Source organism: Rosa rugosa, chromosome 2 (genome assembly GCF_958449725.1).
Source record: "Rosa rugosa chromosome 2, drRosRugo1.1, whole genome shotgun sequence".
Taxonomy (NCBI): domain Eukaryota; kingdom Viridiplantae; phylum Streptophyta; class Magnoliopsida; order Rosales; family Rosaceae; genus Rosa; species Rosa rugosa.
Window position 1 is genome coordinate 41,226,511 of NC_084821.1, and position 21,717 is coordinate 41,248,227.

Below are 21,717 nucleotides of genomic sequence, written 5' to 3' on the forward strand. Positions count from 1 at the left end.
TACATTGGTCTCTTACATGTGGTCTCTTATATGTGTTTTCAATGCTTACCCATTCTCCCTGTTAAATTAGATTTTCATTTTCATGGAAATTTGTGTGGTAGAGTACAAATATGGAGGGAATGGTAGTCATTCCCTGTGGAAAATGGCGGGAAATCAAGGTCTGGTAGACTATGGGGTCATTTAAGTCATTTCATGGTATTTTTGGGGCCCACGTGCTTGCCACGTCAGACATCTGACCGAGCCGTCAGCGGAATCTGACGGAAGTACCTCATCGATAGCAAAATATGGGTTCAGGTATCACATTGATACCATTGAGAGTGTGGGTATCAAACTGGCCCATGCACAAGAGTTGAGGCACTGTTTGTGCATTTTTCTCAATTAGAAATACGGGGAACAACACAGTATTACATGAAGCTTCAAGGAATAGTCACTATAAAGTGGTCGAGTTCTTAATTAAAGTCGATCCTAACTTGGCTTCTCTTTAAAATGATGAGGGTGAGTCTCCATTGTACATGGCTGCAAGAGAAGGAATATTAAAGATTGTGAATCAAATTACAACTACAACTCCATATATCATTAGCCCATGGTGGGTCAGATGACCAAACAACTTCGCATGCTGCTAAGATTGAGAGGCATTTTGGTATATCATCCTTCAGCTATTATAATCTCTTTTATCTTATATCATTTTCTATGAGATTTTGTATCGATTTTTGCTGTATATAGACGCCTGTTGTACTGAGTTTTAATAAAACATTAGTTACATTCAGCTATGCTCCTATTACTTTCGTTTAGCTCCTCGATCTTTTATTTTAATTGGTCTTGAAGAATTAGGCACATTGTTGCACAGAATAAGATTCTGATCCTATATATATATATATATATATATATATATATATATATATAAAGACACACACACACACAATAGGGCTCTTTCACTAACGGATCCCTTTTTTTGACCATTTTAACGAATCCTTTGTGGGACCCATTTTTCGATCACATATCGACATCTCGACCGTTCAATTCTTAGGACTTCATTAATAGATCACTTTTACAAATTTTTAGCCAAATTGATGACTGTTAAGGTATTGAATTAGATTAAATCAATAAACGAACCAAATATGTTGAACTCTTCATGTTTATAATTGTAAATCACATTTATGGATGCCATAGCGATTATCAATTTGGTTAAAAATTTGCAGAAGTGACATACTCATATAAAACTAAAACTGAATGGTCAAGATGTCGATATGATAAAAAAGTTGGTTCAATAAGCGATCTCTTCAAATGATCAAAAAAAGGGATCTCACACACACACACACAGAGTCTCCCTAAATGATAAAAAGGTTTTTCTAAATGTACCAAGCAAATATCTAGGTACACCTAGCAAATCAATTTTGCATGAAAAGACAATTGTATCCTCATAAGAAATGACATTAAAAGTCATGGTCAATTAAGATATTAACAAAAGAAACCATAAAATTTGAAACTATTTTTTTCTATTTGTACCTAGCAATTCACTGTGTCCATGCATTGTTACGTAGTTTCTTCTCGAAGAACCTTAAATCCAAATTTTTTTTTTATTATAGTTGCTTCGTCTCTTAGGTTTAATACACATGATATTGACATATGACAAAGTTGTGAGTGCAATCATGACTTTGGAGGCTTCTAATAAGTTATGTTCATTTTGGTTTATCGTTCAACAAAAAATAACTTAATTTTAATGCCTGAATAACATTCAAGTATGAGCAAAATGACTTGTGCACTTGCTATAGCAGGGATGATGCGTGGTTTACACCACCTCATTCTTTTTAGGAATACACTGACTAATAAAGTTTTGTGCGCCATTCTTAATGGTTGTCCACATCTTGAGTCGCTTGATATTTGCTCCGGTGTTTTAATCTTAGATTGGGAGGAAAGGTGCGAAGAAGATGTGCTTAGCAAATTAAAGAATTGCGACTTCCCCATGATTCTGTCGATAACATTGACCCATCATATATCAATTTGTCTTTGCATTGATTGGTAGGCATTTTGTTCTTGGGATAGAGATGTAGTCATGTAAAGTTGGAAACGTACTCTTAGAACAATTCCAACAACTTCTCTATAATTTTTGTATTATAGAGAAGTAAAAGTAAAAGCTTTAAGCAATTTTTCTATTCTAACTTCAAGAGATTCCCTATTTTACAGCAATCTCTAAAATCTCCATAATTCTTTCTTAAAATTTTACAGATTGATATAAATTTAAGGGATTTCGTTTTCTCTTTCCTCACTATCCCTAAAATATGAATAGTTATAAGGAATCTGTTGGAGCAAAAGAGGCTCATTTTTTCCTAAAATAGAGAAAAATCAAAATATAGGAAAGCTGTTGGAGTTGCTCTTAGTGTTCTCTTATGCTTTGCATGATGCTATTTGGTCAGGAGACAAATGTTAGTTTCACATTCTTGTCATGGTAATTTGATCACTACATACATTTGTGTTATTACCACAACGATCTAGCTATGTGATATTTCGTGTTTCATGGAAGGAAATTTAAACTAATAAGGGAGGTAACTTCAAAGTCCGTCGGTGCGACAGAGCGAAGGAGGACGACGAAGCGTAAGATGGAGAAATTCTTGAGTTGGGACTGGGTATTCATCCGTCTTACCGGATTAAGAAGGTGGATATTGACAAAGTTTGGTATTCTTCATCCCAAAAGAACAAGGGAGTCTGTTGGGTGTTTAGTATCCTACATCAGGTGTATGAATTCTGCTGGATTTAATTAAAGAAAAGGATATTATAGGAAAACTTGCTAGGTGTAGTTTGAGATTATATAAATTTACTGGGGGTAAAAAATTTGTTGGGGGTAAAAAATTTGCTGAGTGTACTTAGATATATATTGGGTATATCTGTACATTTAGAAAGACCCATGATAAAACCCAAAGAAATAAACACACTGTTCCATAATCCATTGTACGTTTTTCATAATTTTGTAGTTTGAGTTGTTGTAATTGCCTGTGCGAAATATCAAACAATTTGATTACCGTGTCCTGTAATTCGAGTCAGTCAGAGGGATTAACTCAATAAGCTATATTAATAGATTGATTTATACCCACTATTCAGATTAAATTCAAGTGGAATAAAGAGTAAATGAAGAGGCAGAAGCCAAAGGAAAGCGTAGCCAAAAGGACTGATAAAAGGTCATCACAGTAGTCATTAATATACAACATTACCCATATTTTATAAATAGTGTAGGCTTTGGTTATGGGACTTACATAGTCATTCAGGGTCCATCCTATGCACTTTTGAAACCGATCTTGTACACTCATTCATACAACAATGGAGCCACCCAATTCTGAAAGCGAAGAAGCATTGGAAGGATTCAAATATGTGATGAAGGATGGTACTCAGGTGCTGACCGAGGTTGTATCGGATCACCACACAATCAACCGTTGCCTCCACCTCATAACCAAGAAAATTCGTGACAAGAAAGACATGTGTGTTGGGTTTGACACATAATGGTCTTTGGTGGACATGGGCACTGGTTCTAGTCCTACTGGCATAGTTGAAGCTCGGGTGGTACTCATCAAACTCTATTCGTGTACCAGCTGCGTTCTCATTAGATTAGACCCTAACTCGGCTTCGGTTTCTCCATCCCTCAGGACTTTTATGCTTACGAAGGATATCATGTTTATTGGGGTTCATATCAAAGAAGATCTCATTAAACTCAAAGAAAACTTTGGAAGTTAGATGTGCAGTGGAGCTAAGTGAGGTTGTAGCTAATTATTACGGCAAAAGTTTCATTGTTGCACATGGAGCAAGAGAAATTGCACATAATCTTTCACCTTTGCAACGGAATACTGTTGATTATGGTAAGAGGCTTCATGGATTTTCACAGAATGTCCACAATGAGGACTTATGTAATGCCAATATGGCCGGGGTTCAGGTATTACGTCCCCCCCCCTCCCATGCGCAACAAAATTTAATAAATAATGGTATGAGCGTGGGGATGAGCCTCCTAACTTGACTGGGTTCCAAACCCCATTATTTAAAAAAAAAAATTAATATCTAGTAAATTCAAAATTAGCTGGCCTGAATAATCTATTTATCTATCTCTCATCATCAGTGTCTTTCGGATGGTATAGCTGTGTTGAATAAACATTGGGATTTTGAGGCTTTGAGCGTTATAGATTGTCTGTGTTTTTCTTCTCTCTCTTTCTGTAAATATTGGGTTCATTTTTTCAGAATAGTATAACACTAATCAAACTAGTAAGAACATCATATGCTGCCTTGACTGCCGTCTTTGTATTGTGAAGATAATAATATAGATCATTTCAATCTTCACTCCTCTAAATGGAGGCTCACTTTTGGTGTCAAAGAGCTTCACCAGATTTTGAAGTACCCATAATACCCTTACATAACATATTTATCAAATTTCACTCCTATAAATGGAGGCTCACTTTTGGTGTCAAAGAGCTTCACCAGATTTTGAAGTACCCATAATACCCTTACATAACATATTTATCAAATTTCACTCCTATAAATGGAGGCTCACTTTTGGTGTCAAAGGGCTTCACCAGATTTTAAAGTACCCATAATACCCTTATATAACATATTATCAAATTGAGCTAATAAAATATAATAGACAAAAAAGTAACCAAACCATCACTATTCAATGTCCCATAAAAAAAACATCTTTCTTTTTATAGCAAACTACATATACCCTTTTGTATAAATAATGGGGAGAGCATCCTCTCCTAAGTTAGTTTTCACTAGGCCTGGGCACGGGCCGGGACTGCATGTCAATTTGCTAAGCCCGAGACCAAGCCTGTTTTTTTCGGGCCGGGCTCAAATTGTGTTTTTTAGTTATATGGACCTGATAGGAGCATAAAATGCGACGTTTATAATGTTGAAACCCTATATTTTGCTAAGTTATTTCCTTTATCTTGATCAATTTAACTTAGTTAGTGTTTTACAGGTGTAAATGGAGTCTCAAAGTCCAAAAATGGCTAAGGAAGGCACAAGTGGCGCAGAAATGGAAAGAAATGAAGAAATGGAAGTTTTCCCAGTTTGACTAGGAAAAGGAATCCCAGTTGAAGTAGGAGTCTGAAGCTGACTTGGACTAGGAGTTCTACTTGGACAAGGAAACTCAATTCTACTCAGATAAGGAATACTAGTATGACAAGGAGTCCCTGTTGGATAAGGATTACTCAAGAAGGTTCCGGAAGAGTGTAGAAGTATCTCGGAAAAGGAAGCAGTATTCAACTAGGAAACCTACTTGCATATGGAGTTCTACTCATACTAGGAGAGCTTTGGAATGTTCATGAAGAATCTAGAAGTCTCAAGAAGATCATATGCCGTGCACATGGAAGAGAAAGCAACAAGGAATTCGGATTTCAAAGCAATGTGGAGTTTGGATTTCTAGTTGAGTATGGATTGGAATTGCCGTGAGATTCTTGAAGGTTCTAGGGAGTTCTTGACGTTTCATTCTTCAATAAGGCGTGGAAGACATGTGAGAGGCATGTGATGTGAAGGAAAACCGAGTTGGACTTAAGTTGTGCTTTAAAAGTCAAATCCATTACAGATTCGGATTACTGCCTGTGCAGATCAGTCAACTTCAACGGAGCATATAAAATCTCTCAGAGCTCGGAAAATTATGAACTTTATATGGTTGGAAAGCTACGGATGTCTAGTTTCCAGAAATTTTTACAGCTTGTCAATAACTATTTTCTAGAGGAAGTTATGGCTGTTTTAGTGCATTGAGGTCAAGACTGCCGGAAATCTGTTTTGTGCCAAACAAGTTCTAAATCAACACAAACTTGGAGAAGTCAAGTAGAAACGAATTGGGAGTGCCTTGAGACGTTCTCCTATATATACCTAGTGTATTTGACGTCTCAAGGTTAAGAATTTTCTCCACAATTTCGTATTCTCACTTGTTCTCTCTAGTTTTTCAGGTTTCGCAATCTTCAAGGAGAAAGGCCGTGACCATCCACCTTCCTAGCCGTGATCTTCACTTGTGCACCATCTTGGATCTGCTTTGGACCTTGGGACGTGATCAAGGGTTGTCCACACCATAATCTCATCATGTATTTTCACGGTTTTTGCTTTCTTGTAGTTAGAGTTTCTGCTTTGGAAAATCTGTTGTGTAAACCGAAACTATGATGTGACAAAACTGTTTTCAAAGTATAATTTTGATGTTCTTTTTCATGATTGATGTGTTTATGTATTCTTGATCTTGCTTAGTTGCCGAATTGATAGAATGATAATCTGAATTTTGTGCTTCATTACATGTCAACGATTCACTTGGTCTGACAAACATAATAGGATGAATTGCATGTAACTTGCTAGTAATTAGGTTTGATGCTTTGTGAAACCTAATTCGAAAAAGTAGTAAAGGCTTGCTTTGAGTCGAAATCAGATTATGCATGTGATGAATAGTTTTGACACGCTTGGATTTGCATGTTCATCAATTCTTTCTTGAACTTAATGATTTGAAAACGAATTTGCAACGTATGTGTGTGTTCGGGTTCTCAAAATAAATTGATTTGGTGCTTTGCTATTTCGATTAACACAAGAAAGAAAGTTAAAAGGGACATTGGTTGCTTTGATCTTTGTGTCTTGGTTGATGGCGTTCTTGGTAACTAATAAAGATTAAGGGATGCATGAAACATGGATCTTGATTGGTTCTTGATAAGTTGTTCTTCGAAAATTCTTCTTTTCCCACCTTTGTATAGAAACGATTTTTACTTTTTATTTGTTTTCTGAAAATTTATGTTTTTCAATCTTTAAAACCCCCCCCCCCCCCATCTTTATGTTATGTGTTTTTGTATATTTGTAAATAATTAAAATTAACCATAAACTACATATACCCCCTTGATAGGATTTCAAAACACAAAAAACTCCACAACATTTGGTTTTGAACATTTAAGGACAAAAGTTTACACTTAAGGACAATATGCTCTCCACTTGCCACATGTCATGAGTTAATTTACTTTTTTACCCTTAACTACTTATTTTGACTTGAATCCCTTTATAAGGATTAAATCTTACAAATAAGGACAATCTGCTCTCCACTTGCCACATGTCATGAGTTAATTTACTTTTTTACCCTTAACTACTCATTTTAACTTCTAATCCCTTTATATTACTTTTTTTTCTTTTTCTGATAATAATCCATTTATGTTACTCTTTTTTTTTTTTTTCTGAGAATAATCTGTTTATATTACTTTTTTTTTTTTTTGAGAATAATCTGTTTATATTACTTTTTTTTCCTGAGAACAATCCATTTATGTTACTTCTCAAAAGCAAAAAAAAAAAAAAACAAATCTTTCTTCTACAAATTGCTAAGAGAAAGAATCTCAGACCTCATTCTCCTACTACTCTCATCTCATCGCCTAATCCTACTATTGCACTCATCCAATCCTGCTACTGCACTCGCTGCACTCATACTCGTCAAGTTCTGCTACTGCACTCATCATCGCCTAATCCTGCTACTGTACTCGTCCAATCCTACTCGTCCAGTTCTACTACTCGTGTTCTGCTACTGCACTCGTCATCGCCTAATCCTGCTACTGCACCCGTCCAATCTGCTACTGCACTCGCTGCACTCATACTCATCTAGTTCTGCTACTGCACTTCTACTCGTGTTCTGCTACTGCACTTGTACTCTTGTCCTGCTATTGCACTCGTCACTGCTTAATCCTGCTATTGCACTCGTCCAATCTCGTTACTGCACTCGCTGAACTCATACTCGTCCAGTTCTGCTAATGCACTTGTACTCTTGTCCTGCTACTGCACTCGTCATCGCTTAATCCTGCTACTGCACTCGCTGCACTCATACTCATCCAGTAACAGGAGCATTAGCAGTAGCAGTAGAAGGAGTAATTAGACCAAAACCTTCAAATAAACTTCACAAATACAAGAAACTGCACACAGTAGCACATAACAATAATAAACTGCACAAATAAACTTCAATTTAACACAGTAGCACATAACAATAATAAACTGCACAAATAAACATCAAATAAACTGCAGAAAGAAACTTCAAATAAATTGCACACTGTAGCACATAACAACAATAAACTGCACACAGTAGCATATAACAATAATAAACTGCACAAAGAAACTTCAATTGAACACAGTAGCACATAACAATAATAAACTGCAGAAAGAAACTTCAAATAAATTGCACAAAGAAACTTCAATTTAACACAGTAGCACATAACAATAATAAACTGCACAAATAAACATCAAATAAACTGCACATAGTAGCACATAACAATAATAAACTGCAGAAAGAAACTTCAATTGAACACAATAGCACATAACAATAATAAACTGCACAAATAAACTTCATATAAACTGCACACAGTAGCACATAACAATAATAAACTGCACAAATAAACATCAAATAAACTGCACACAGTAGCACATAACAATAATAAACTGCAGAAAGAAACTTCAAATAAACTGAACGCAGTAGCACATAACAATAATATGTACTTCACACATAGCAAGATAAGAACATTGATATAACAAAACCAGAAGCCAGAACAACAATTTTAAATGGGATAAGTTCCAAAACTGCAATAGAAGATGTCGAGATAATCAATATACATGGAAACATGGTTAAGCATTCCCATCACATCACCAAATATCTGCGGGTTTCCAGCACCTAGTGCATGTATCAGTTAAGGCAATCTCTTTCGCTTTATTATGATAAATTGAACATCACTTTCAGTAACCCAAAGCATTCTATAAGTAACTATTGCAATCAAAACCTGTATCCATAGATAACTAATACAGAAAATCCATAAATTAAACAAAATATATGCTTCATGCATCAATATAAGAATTAAACAAATAAGGAACACAATTCATCAGAACCAGCATTGACCCAACTGAAATAAAGGCACAAATTTTCGGATACCTTTTCTGGAAACGGCGTCGTACTGTTCTCTTCTTCTTGCCCAGCAACCTTGTTAGCACTCAAGCCACCACTATCGTCAGCCATCACAGCTTTGTTCTCTTCTTCTTCTTCCTCCCTTTCACCCTCCGAATCGGAGTCTTCCTTCTCCGAAATCACATTCACGCGGTCCTTCTCCTTCTCCTTCTCCGGCTCCGGCAGCACCTCCTCCTCCTTCAGCTTTTTCACAGCCAACCTCGTCCTCGGCCTCACCACAACGACTCGATCATTATATTTACAGCTGCGAAGCTTTGAGTCATGGACATGGCTGCTATTTCAAGCTGAGTGCTGCTACGTACTACGGAGATTTTGCAAAGCGTTTTGGATATGTCGCTGGGGTTTTTAGGTTTTCTGATTTGCGTTTTGCATTTGGGGATTTCAGATTTTGGTTGGTGAGGATTATGGTAGTGGCATCAGCGTAAATTATAATAAAAACTGAGCATTTTAGTCATTTTCTATCAAAATTTGAAGCCAGGCCTGCTTCATTTGGTTTTGGGCTTGGGCTTGTGTCCTTATTTGTATAAAACAAATTGAATGTGAGTTTTCTGTGTTTATATCTTTGGTCATGTGCTACTATGTAATTTTCTATAAAATTAACTTAGATTTTTAGGTAGCATGTTAATATAAATAATAAAATAAAATAAATAAAAAATGTTTTTAAAAATTCATGAATAGTAACTCCGTGAATAGTAAATATGTGTTAGTGTTTTATAGGAATTAATTTAGAGGTTTTTAGGGTTTTGTTTTGTGTTTTTTAGGTGTTCCTAAATTTTAGGGATGCTTTGGTGTTTTTTAGGAAAAGTAGTTAGAGTTAGTTTTGACTTAGGATTTCTTGTTTGACTTGGTCAATAATTTGTATCCTTGTTGTATATGGATTCCCTATGTGATATGGATTTGTAATTGTGTATAAATAGGAATAGTATTTCCAAAACCCATTCTAACTTGTTTTCTCTCTTTCTTTCGAATTCTATGTGTATATATATGTGATTTTTGTTGCTCTCTATTGTTCATTGATCTCTAATTTCGTGTGAACATGTATGTGCTCTCTCTCTTTTCTTTGTTGTTCTAATTCTATGCATGCTTGTAAACTTGTAATATTTTCGTAAAAACTTGTATATTGTATCTTTGATTTCGTAAATTGTATATTCTTTTCTTTAATTTGTTTCTCACATGTTAGCACCCTCAATCCCCGGTTTAGAACGATCCCTGCTTATCCTATACTAACGCTCGACATTTTCAGGGTTTAAATTGGCGATGCTTTTGCACGTATCAGGACCATGAAGGACCGGACCAAATAGGCCCGGGCCGGTCCTGCCGGGTTTTCGGGCCCAAAAGTCTAATTTTGCTTACCTTCATTTTCAGATTTTCTCCACAGTTTCATCATGTTTCTGATTTTCTGGGTTTAGAAGAAGAATATAAAATCATACAAATCACAAACTAAGCAATAGCATCCAAATTTCATAGCTTCTTCAAAGTTACAAAGTACAAACAAATGAAATTTCAACGTTTAAAACTTTAAATACAACCAACTCGTCCCCAATAACTGCAGCTGCTTCGGGCATTATCAAAATCGAATCCTTGTACCCAGAAACACAAAATTGGAATCAAACCAAGATACTGAAAGCAATATTATGGTAAACTCATGACTGAACCTTTTCATGGTTCCAAGCCATGACTGAAAACTCAGTTTATATTACAAAAAATTTCATATCAATGCGCACACAGAAACCATGGCAATTCTATTTAAAATTTGTAAAATACAATTACCATTTATGGAATAACATAACCAATATTTGCCAACCCAAATTTTCCATGTAGCAGAACACAAAGAAATTAACTATCGGAAAACTTACATACACCACTAACTGAATGGGATACCTTGCTCAACGAGTTATAACCTCCACCCCAATCTCATCTAAACCTTTAACATCAACCTTTAATTGCAGAAGTTGCCAACTACCAGAGAAGTTGTCGACTGAGTTAGTAATCGAATAAGGCCAGAAGGTATTGAAGGCTAGGGATTGCTGGGTTTCTGGAAATCGGGAAAGCTATGAATCGAGTTAGTAATCGAAGAAGGCCAGGAATCGAAGAACTCGAAGGCTGCAGATGCTACGGATTACTGGGTTTCTGGAAATCGGGAAATCGGTATTCGAAATCGCGAATGCTAGGACTTTGTGCTTGAGGGCTAAGGGAAAATCTAGGAATCGATTGCTGGGTTCGAGCTGCTAGGATGCTGGGTTTCTGAAACGAAGGCTGCAGGTCGGGGTTGAGTTTGGGAAAGGGTCGGGGTTGCAGAAGAATTGAAGAAGGCTGCGAATTTTTGAAGGCTGACTGAAGTCAAGGGTCTTAGTCAATATAGGGTAATATAGGGCTATATTTCTTCGGGCCTTTCTTCGGGCTTTGGGGCTTATGAATATCAGGGCCCGGGACCGGCCCGTTTAAATGCAAATGGTCCGGGCTTTCACTTAAGCTTTCTAAGCTTTCAAGCAGATGAAGACATGTGTCTATTGTTAGATCTAATGGTCTACCATAAATTTGATTTTTCATTTTCCTTTTTTCAGAAAGCATGGTTTTTGTTATCCTTGCTGGCATCCTTCTAAACCAAGTCATCTTCATCCTCCATTCCTACGAAACCCAACCGTCGTCCTTCTAAACCCACTATTCTCAGATCTGACGGCACCAAGTCCATTGAAATTTTAGAAAATCAAGAGCACCCATATTAAATTTTAGTTGATACAACCACCGGTGACGGCAATAATTACAGAATTTGACGATGAAGGTGACGTAGTGACGTTTGGTGGAGGTCTCTGGGTTTCGTCAGAGATGGCTAGATTTCGTCTGGGATGACTGGATTTGGGATTGTGAATTTGTGATGAAGATGACGAGTTTGGCGTAAATCTGGTGGTGAGGAGTTTCATATCTATTTGATATGAAATAGATATCTACTGCTAGAAAGAAATAGGTTGGTTTTAGCATTCTGGTTGAATTGTTTGGCTTGGTGATGTTCATACCAAAGTCACCGGAAACGCCACCCCTGCCGGCGACCCGCGTTTCGGATCGTACGAACCCAATCGCGGGGCGTTCGCGATCCGGATCGCCAAACATAGCGTTCCCATCGTGTTGGCGAATTGAGTCACGCACACGGCACATCGGAGCCAATTCCAATAATCCAATGATTCCAATTACAGATTCACAAATCAAAGACATGGTGTTTTACCGGAAAGCGGAGAATTACGAAGCTGTGAATCTCAGTGAGGAGCTGCGGAGGAAGATGATGCTTCGTAATTCTGGGGAAGATGATGCTGGGGAAACATTCCGCTGATTCTTTCTGGGCAGAGGAGGTGAGGTTGTTGGTGCGGGAGGCCACAGATTCAGTTTGTCGCAGATTCAGTTTGTTGCCGGCGATGCAGAGTTTCGGGTCTAAGACTCTAAGGAAGTCGAACTCAGCTGCACCGCATCGTCAAACGCCACCGTAATCTTCGATTTGGATTACAAAATCTTAATTGAATCTCTAGGATTCTCTCGTCAGTCGTCAACTCATCATCTCTAATAAGAGATTAAGAGATAATCTCATTGTTCACGGCTTCACGCAAGCGGCAAGTCTCCCAGATTCTCCAATAAAAATATAAAAAAAAAGCAGTTTCTTTGTTATTTATTTTCTGTTATTTGGTAGTTTACTTATTTATCCTCATACGTAAAGTGTTTCTCCTAGTATATTAATAAGGGGCATATAGGTAAAATAAGGGGTAAGGGGTTAGCCATTAGGAATCCTATCTCCTGATTGATAAGGAATCCTAATTCCAAAGTTGAAAACAAACTCTATATAACTACATGCATTCATAATGGTACGTACAGACTACAAAGCACAATACAGAACTATATTATTTTAGCTCAACTCAACTATGGCGTTTGGAAAAAGAAAACCATCCCGTCAAGAACCAATTTTTGAAGAAAATTATGAAGGTGATGTCGGCGAGCATGAAGACAATAATATTGTTGAAGAAACTCAAGCAAGTAATACAGAGTCTACAGACCAATCATCGAGTAGAAACAGCCACGAACAAGCTCAAGAATCTCAAGAAATTCCAATGAATTCTGACATAAAGCCATTACTCAATGAAGTTATTATCGCCAGTGGAGCGCAAGGAAAAAATTCAGGTGGAACAAAGACATGGACCTGCAAACATTGTAATATTCAGTTTAAGAGTTCATATACTCGCATTCACTACCACTTTTTTGGTAATCTCCCTGGAAAAAAATCAGAGATTCGTCGATGTCAATCATTGATTAATAATCGGGAGGAATATAAGAGGGTTCGCAGAATGGTTATGGAAGCTGAAAAAAAAGGAGTTTCTTCATCTTTGAAAAGCTCAACAATCTTGAGGCAACAACCGCAAAATTATCTCTTTATTATTTTTTATAATTTTATTTATCATAAGTAATTTATTTTAATTAAAATTAGCTAATATATCCTAGCGTACCGCGTACCCTGAAGACTAGCGTACCGCGTACCCGTACCGCGTTCCCGTACCGCAGCGTTCCGCGTTTCGTGTGACTTTGGTTCATACGATGATCCTGAATCAAATAATGCAATGTGGCTCTCTGATGTACAGGGACTCAAGCCACCCAGGCACTTCAACCAAAATTACACCCAATTCTTCTCTAAATCCGAGTCCATTATCTTCTCCCTTCCCAAGCCCAATTCCTTCTTACCGCCAAGCCAATCCCTCATCCTCTTCTTTTCCAGGCCCCTCTCTCGTTGTTTTGATGCTACCAATACATCAAATCTCTTTCCCAATCTGCGATCTGCTAGTTCTTCCTCTCTTCCTCCTCTACGGATTTCTAATAGTGCCCCAAGAAAGAGTGTTAAGATACTTGGAGCTGACAACAACAGTGAGAAACGATAAGATAGAATAGAGAATATCTGTCACTCAAAAAGCGATATAGACCATTGGATGTCACATTTTAGCCATTTATCTTCATCTGCTTCAAAGCTTAAAAAAGAGAGCTTAGGAGAGGATTTGCACCCAAAAATTCGATCACAATTATCCATAATTAACCTTAAACAGTTCAATCTCACAAGTAAGTGCATGCCATTCACCTGTGAATTAGTCAGGTCAACCACACCTATTCTCCTCTAACATTCCCATATTTACCTAATAACCTCCCTTCAAAAAAAAGTCCTATATATACCTACGCTACATGCACAATGTAATGTTCCCATATTGACCTGTGAGCTAGTCAGGTCAACCACAGCTACTCTCCTTCACTAACATTCCCATATTTACCTAATTACCTCCCTTAAAAAAAAAAAATAAATAATAATAAATAAATAAAAAGGTCCTATTATATACCCACGCAACTGCTAAACCTTCTACTTTCGTCATCATCTTGTTTTGCTAGCTAGCTGAAAAGATAGCTTTGCTTCTGATAGCTCCACGGTATATCTATCTTTCTCTTCCTCTAACTTCGTTCCTCATGTTTAAATGACCTGCTTTCATTTGTTTTCTTTTCAAAGTTGAAATCTTGATCTATCTCGTTTATCCTTCTTTGTAACCAAATATGCATGATTCATTTCTTTGCAGATGCCGAGTGAAGGTGCAGACCAGTCGGAGGGAGACAGCGAACCCTTCGTCGAAATAGACCCAACCCAGCGGTACGGCCGTTACGACGAGCTACTGGGTTCCGGCGCAGTCAAAAAGGTGTACCGAGCTTTTGATCAAGAAGAGGGCATAGAGGTGGCATGGAACCAGGTCAAACTGAGTAACTTCATCAACGATTCCGCCATGACCGAAAGGCTTTACTCCGAGGTTCGGTTGCTGAAGTCCCTGAAGAACAAAAACATCATTGTTTTGCATAACGTGTGGAGAGACAGGGAGAAAAACATTCTGAATTTCATGACTGAGGTTTGTACCAGTGGGAATCTGAGGGAGTACAGGAAGAAGCACAAGAACGTTTCGATGAAGGCCTTGAAGAAGTGGTCGTTTCAGATCTTGAAAGGGTTGGAGTATTTGCATACGCATGAGCCCTGTGTGATTCATAGAGATCTCAATTGCAGCAATGTGTTTGTCAATGGGAATCTTGGCCAGGTACTCATGTTATTGGAAAGAGTAAATAGGAAGCGTGTATTTTTGGTTTACGGGTAATATTCCTAAAATGGTGTACATACCCCAGAAAAATGGTACCCTTAGTCAGTCAGTAAAATAGTATTTACGTCTATATTTCGTTGAAGTTTAACATGTACATAATAACCAAATGAACATGCATTTATACATCAAATGTTCAATTTTAAGAAAAATATATATGAACAGAGGTACCAATTAATTTAGTCGCCAACATACGAAAATTCTTCAAGTTTTGGTGAAAAAGTTTTTTAAGTGCCATTTCCTGATATTATCAGGTACCATTTTAGGTATTATCCATTTCATTTAAAGTTTCCACTGTTTTGCATGTGTTTAGGGTTTACTATTTAAGTAGATTTAAGGGATTAAGAGAATTGAAGAAGCGATATTGCTTTCAATAATTCAATATCAAACACGAAATTACTGCAGCCACTGTTGGAATGGTATTGTTTTAGCGTTTGACCAGTGTGACCATTTTTCTTGTATATATTTTCTAAAGTTTTGCGGTTAATTGGTTAAACTAGGTGAAGATTGGTGACTTGGGACTGGCTGCTATAGTAGGGAAGACTCACTCAGCTCATTCAGTGCTAGGCACACCAGAATTTATGGCACCAGAGCTTTATGAAGAGCATTACACTGAAATGGTGGACATATACTCATTTGGAATGTGTGTACTAGAGATGGTGACCTTGGAAATGCCCTACGGCGAATGCGACAATATTGCCAAAATATACAAGAAGGTAACCTCCGGGGTCAGACCTCAGGCCTTGAACAAGATCAAGGACCCGGAGGTGAGGGCATTTGTCGAGAGGTGCCTTGCACAACCTAGGGCGAGACCCTCTGCAACCGAACTCCTCAAGGACCCGTTCTTTGATGAGGTTGATGACGACGACGATGACGAAAATAATTAACTACGTACTTGCTGAATAACATATATTGTTTGATGTGTTTAATTGGCGACTAATGAATAGGGTATTGACGTGAGATTTATTGATGCTTTTGTATTGGTTACAACAATCGAGTTTGAGGAAGGGATCGGTTTGGACTTTTAATCTTTTATAATGATCGTGTTTTAGTAAGGGAATTAATGATGTATGCATTACGTTTGGAGCAATAGAACATGATTGGAGATGGTGTTAATAATTTTTTGTACATATGGTTTTTAGGGAGCTATTCTAATGAGTACCACTAAAATGAGGACTTTCTAATCAATAGTTTGGGAGACCCATTTTTCGATTTCATTTACGGCAAATCAACCGTTAGATGTTTATGCAAGCATGAGTATATCACTTATCAAAATTTTCTTCCAAATTGCAAATCATGAAGGTACCGAACTAGATCAAAGCAATGAACGAACCAAATATGTTAAACATGAACCATTCATGTTCATAACTGATAAATCACGATTATGAATGTCTTAATTACTATTTTCAATTTGGTTGAAAATCATAAATGATCTATACATAAATATAAACAACTAATTATTGATTTTCAGAAATATGATTGAAAAGTGGGTCTCACACAAAAGTCTCAAATAGTTCTCATTTTACTGATCCTCATTGGAAGGGCTCCCATGGTTTTTATTTATGAAATGAAGAATATTACGTCTTATTTTTGTGGTTGTTTGAATCATCCAAACGTTGAAGTCCTGCTTTTCTACGTTTGAGAGAATGAATATTATCTTTGTTAGACCATTTATCTAAGTGATCAAAGTAAAATGTTTAGATTCCAATACATTTTCTTACGTCAACTTTATAAACCTTTGCGTACTCTGTTATACGAAAACAAAAACGAAACAAACTAGATAGAGAGAAGCTTCTTGGATAACCCGAACTGGAACATCGATCAAAGTTGAAAGCATATAGCGAATTAAGAGATTAAGAGAGTCCTAGCTAGCTCTTGTCCATGTTTAAGCTAACTCGTTGGCAACTTTAATTACTTGGATTGTTTAATATAATAAAGACAATGATTGATTAAACTAAAAGTTAGCTTATTAAGTAAAGTCAAAGAAAATTGAATGAGAAATGAAGAGTAACTGGTTGAATGAGCAATATATGACCCAGCCTAGGCTAGCTAAGAGGATATATTATGACCTTCACAACAAGCAAAGGGGATTTGACAAATTTGTAAAGCGACTCTTGGCGTGAACCAAACCCTAATGATGAAAAGGGTGGTGGTGACCGATCATATCAATACTCTTCGTTGATTTCATAGTGGATTTGCTGTCACACCTTTGATTCTGTTGGGCAAGACACTACTAGAAATTTGCATATAGGGCGCCGTCTATTATCGGTGTTGTTTGTCTACAAAGGGCACCAATTTCCTCAAAGGCCACTGTGCAGCCACCCATCTAATGTCAGTCTCCTATATTGGAGTTTCCTATAGGCCATAGGGCACCCATATGTCTTCCGTGGCAAAATTTCTTCTTGGTCTGCTCTGCCATCTCTGTTTTCTGTCAGACAATGTCCCCATTGTGGCCACTATTCCAAACGGTGTGAAAAATGGATAGATTTTTTTTATTTTTTATTTTTAATTAGGTCTCTTCCTACACTATTGCTTATCCAGTATTTTATATTTTATAATATTCAATTTTAGGAAATTTAAAAGGCAACCAATCATTCAATTAAAAGCAAAATGTTGAACATTCCTGCAACAAAGCTATTACAACCCACCAATTCACATGCTGGAAACCATATAAAAAATGGTCTACCAGATTTTACCAAAATTTTTTTTAAAAAATGTAGTTGCAACAGAATCCTGTACGGTTATATGGAGACCTCCTGTAATAACCCATTTCTTTTAATCAAAGCAAAACAACATTGCTTTTACTTTCATGATTTTGATGCTTTACCTTTAATGATTATGCTTAATTAGTAGGGTTACTGATTGAGTTGATTGTGATCGACCGACACTCACACTCTCCCTCTCTCTCACTCACACTCTCACTCTCTCTGTCGGCCGAACCCAGCAACAAACAGAGCACGGTTTCTCCAATCTCTCTCTAGCACCACAGACCACCAAATGACACCGGACCACGTCCTACGCCTTCACCTCTTCCTTGCGCAGCTGCCGGTGGTATCTTTTGGCCGTCTCGTGAGCCGTACACGGCGGTGGAGCACGAGGCCGGTTTAACCCGATTTGGTCCCGAGCTTGATAACTCGAGCTACAAGCCACCAATCCTTGCCAAACTCCATCCTCAGGTTCGTCTCAACCTTCTGAAACTCCCAGAAGCACCCTTGCACGGCGGCGCGGCTCGTAGCAGCTGCTGAAGTCAAACCCGAGCTAGATCGAACGAAACTTTCGATCCAGATATCTCAAGCTGTGGAGCTTCGTTTCGAGTGATTCTTGAAATGGTAAACTCACCTTGAGTTTCTGAACAAATCTCCAGAAGGAATCGAAGCGATTTGTGGAAGTTTTTACGTGGATCGGAGCACCTGCCGGATTCTGGAATTTTTCCGACCACCGAAGCTTTCGATCAATATATCTCGAGCTACAGACCCTATTTTTCTGTGATTCTTGAACCAATGAGTCCGTCTTGAGTTTCTTAACAACTCTCTAGAAGGAATCGAAGCCTGAAATTGAAGTTTTGACGTCGAAATCAAGCCTTGCCGGATTCTGCAAAATTCTGGAATTTTTCCGACCACCGAAGCTTTCGATCGGTATATCTCGAGCTACAGACCATATTTTTCTGTGATTCTTGAACCAGTGAGTTCTTCTTGAGTTTCTTAACAACTCTTCAGAAGGAATCGAAGCCTTAAATTGACGTTTTTACGTCGAATTGGAGCTCGCCGTTTTCTGCAGTTTCTCGCCGGTTTCTGGAAAATTCCGGCCACCTTCATACTGTTCAAGGTAATTTTCGACCCCTTCCGGTCATTTTCAGACTTCGTGCTAGTTATGAAAGTTGTTAAGCATGATGAGAGGAAGAAGAGCAGCCCGGCCCCGACACCATTGGTGGTGGTCGGCGGCGGCTCTGCCACTAACTCCGGCGGCCCTTTCCGGCCACCTCCGGGGATCAAAAATATGGTTTCTGTACATTTTCAGATTCTATATTTCAATACGATCATTTTGATATATTATACGCAATTTTTGGATATCATATGATTAAGTTATGAATTTTTACGTTTCGATCGTTTGATTCGTAATATGTGAAGTTAGGACCGTCAGATGGACTTGTAGTTTTGTTATGATGATCTTATGACTGTCCCAGTGGCTTTGTGTGGTCATGGGCGAAGATCCGACCGTTGGATCTTCGTATAATTGAGAAATGGTGATTCGGAAGGCGATTCGTGAGAATCCGACCGTCAGATTTTCATATAATTTTGTGGAGATGTTTGTAAGGATGATTCGAGAAGATCTGACCGTTGGATCTTCGTGATAATATTGGAGGATGATCCTAAGGGCGATCCGTGAGGATCCGACCGTTGGATCATCATATAATTTCGATCCGACCGTTGGATTTCTGTATATGTGTGGTTTATGAATGATTGCTAAGTTAAGATCGTGTTTGACTAGGTGGTTGATGGATTGATTGGTGAACGATTTCGGATCGTTGTTTTGAGCTGTTAAGAAGACGCAGCGGGAATTTAGAGGTGAGTAAACCTCACGTGGTTCATATTACGAACCGAGTACCTTTAATTACTTTATTTTCTGTAGTAATTGTGTGAAAATATTTATGGAATAAATATTTGTTTTAAATCATATGGACTTGATCAACTACGGTCCATAGGTAAGTAAAATGATTTAATTATACAAAATGAATTTCATGATTTTCTTGTGTGAACTATAGTTGGTATTAGTGGTCATTCCTGAGTGGGTGATTACGTATATATATATATATATTTACGTGATTATATGTGGAATGGTGTGACATTGAAGAGTGTGGAATTGTGATGATTTATTTATTATGGTTTGAAATTTGACTTATCATATTTATATGTGATGATCATGATTGATGAGTTCTTGTTAATATTCATGATTTACATTGGAGTATGTATAGAGTTGGAGAATGTAGGATTCTGAGGACGAGGTGTCCGAAGTTTGACGGTTATGGATAACCGGAGTGTTTGTGTACTGAGGACGGGGATGTCCAAAGTGCGACGGTTTATTATTAACCGAAGTTGTGTACTGAGGACGGGGATGTCCAAAGTGCGACGGTTTATTATTAACCGAAGTTGTGTACCGAGGACGGGGATGTCCAAAGTGCGACGGTTTATTATTAACCGAAGTATATGGTGCTGAGGATGGGGATGTCCAAAGCGCGACGGTTATAGTGTTAACCGAAGTATTTTTGCCGTTGCTTGACCCTAGGCCAAGGTGTCAGAGGTAACGAGGCAGTTAGAGCTCTAACGTGTTATTGGGATGGACCAGAGTGGTGTTATGTGGGTTGGGTGTTTGCAGGACCAGTGTGGTGTATTGTGATTTGAGGATTGTGAAAATGTATTCCTTGTGGTTTTTCCATGAGTGGTTTGATGTCTCTTTGCAGACGTAATATTGTTGAATTTTACTTGAATTGTAATTTAATAAATCAACAGTTCTTTCTTGTTTACTCATACTGGCTGTAAAAAGCTTACCGGGTTTTGTGTTGTTGCAACTCCCGGTACACTATTCAAATTGTGTAGCGGGTAATCCTACAGGACAGGAGAACCAGGACGGTGATCGTGCGGTTAGAGCAATGGTTATAGTTTTACAGCAATTGTAATAGTGAGGCGAGTTAAGCTCATTTGAGCATTACAATTTGATTTGGTGGGAGTGTGCTGTAATAAATAACTTGAGGATTTGGGTTATTGTAAATTTGAGAGTTGTGAAGTGTGGTTGTTTGTGAGAAAAAAATTCAGGATGTTAGTTGTAATTTGTTATTATTCATGTTTCGGATTTGAATTGATTATTCAAAATTCGGGGCGTGACAGTTTGGTATCAGAGCGTAAGGTACATATTTGGTGATAATCAGTACCTCCCGAGTGATGGCCCGTCTGCAGCGGATCCCCATCATATACTCTTCGGTACTGGTATAATCATTGGGTATGTCTTAGTATGGGGTCTAGACAACGTGTAAGTCCGTAGGACGGTAGAGTTGTCTACTAAGTTCGTATTAGAATAAGTTTAGTTTCCGCGAGTTGTGATCTTCGAGGAATAGGAACCTCTGGATTTAACTCTGATGAGTCGGTGAGGTAGAGGTCGAGTCTGATGTAGGGACAGGATCTTTCTATGGAGACAGTTGAGGATGAGGTGGAGGCATTAGAGGTTGAGTTGCCTAGTCTACCTGTAGTTGATGTGATGGATGTTATTCTTGGGTTGAAATGGTGAAAGAGATTGAGACCCTAGGAATAGTTGAAAAGAGAATTGATCTCACCAACTCAAGATGATAGGAGTGTGAGAGATTATGAGACAGAATTCTCAAGACTATATTGGTGTACGAGTGTAGTGATGTAATTTGGGAGATACTTATGTTACCTTTAATAAGGGTAGTATGTTAAGTGATCATGGCATAGGTTGACTTTGTAAGTGAAGTGGTGGAGTTTGTGTAGCTTCTTTGAGTTATAACCTTTGAGGAATGGGAACCTTTGGATTAAACTCTGGTGGAGTTATTGAGGATGGTTTCCACGAAAAACAGTATCCTTATGTGCATTGTAGTCGTTGGTTGTTGGGGTCATGGTGTTT

General features: G+C 37.9%; 1 protein-coding gene and 1 long non-coding RNA gene across 2 annotated transcripts; both read left to right on the plus strand.

Annotated features, from left to right (window-relative positions):
• The first annotated feature begins 14,285 nt into the window (after positions 1-14,285).
• Positions 14,286-16,165, plus strand: LOC133734013 (probable serine/threonine-protein kinase WNK11). Its single transcript, XM_062161675.1, has 3 exons — positions 14,286-14,379; positions 14,524-15,027; positions 15,585-16,165. Exons 2-3 carry the CDS (start codon positions 14,524-14,526, stop codon positions 15,969-15,971), a joined length of 891 nt encoding a protein of 296 aa, XP_062017659.1. The 5' UTR covers positions 14,286-14,379; the 3' UTR covers positions 15,972-16,165.
• Positions 16,166-17,863: 1,698 nt separating this feature from the next.
• LOC133734107 (uncharacterized) lies at positions 17,864-21,219 on the plus strand. Its single transcript, XR_009858080.1, has 3 exons — positions 17,864-18,909; positions 19,573-19,649; positions 20,679-21,219. It is a non-coding gene; the product is annotated as an uncharacterized LOC133734107 (long non-coding RNA).
• The last annotated feature ends 498 nt before the right edge of the window (positions 21,220-21,717 follow it).

Bases quoted from the DNA above. Each gene is read 5' to 3' on its own strand.
- LOC133734013 (XM_062161675.1), top strand. From the start codon at position 14,524: ATGCCGAGTGAAGGTGCAGACCAGTCGGAGGGAGACAGCGAACCCTTC. The intron at 15,028-15,584 runs GTACTCATGTTA...TGGTTAAACTAG, and splicing joins TCAATGGGAATCTTGGCCAG to GTGAAGATTGGTGACTTGGG.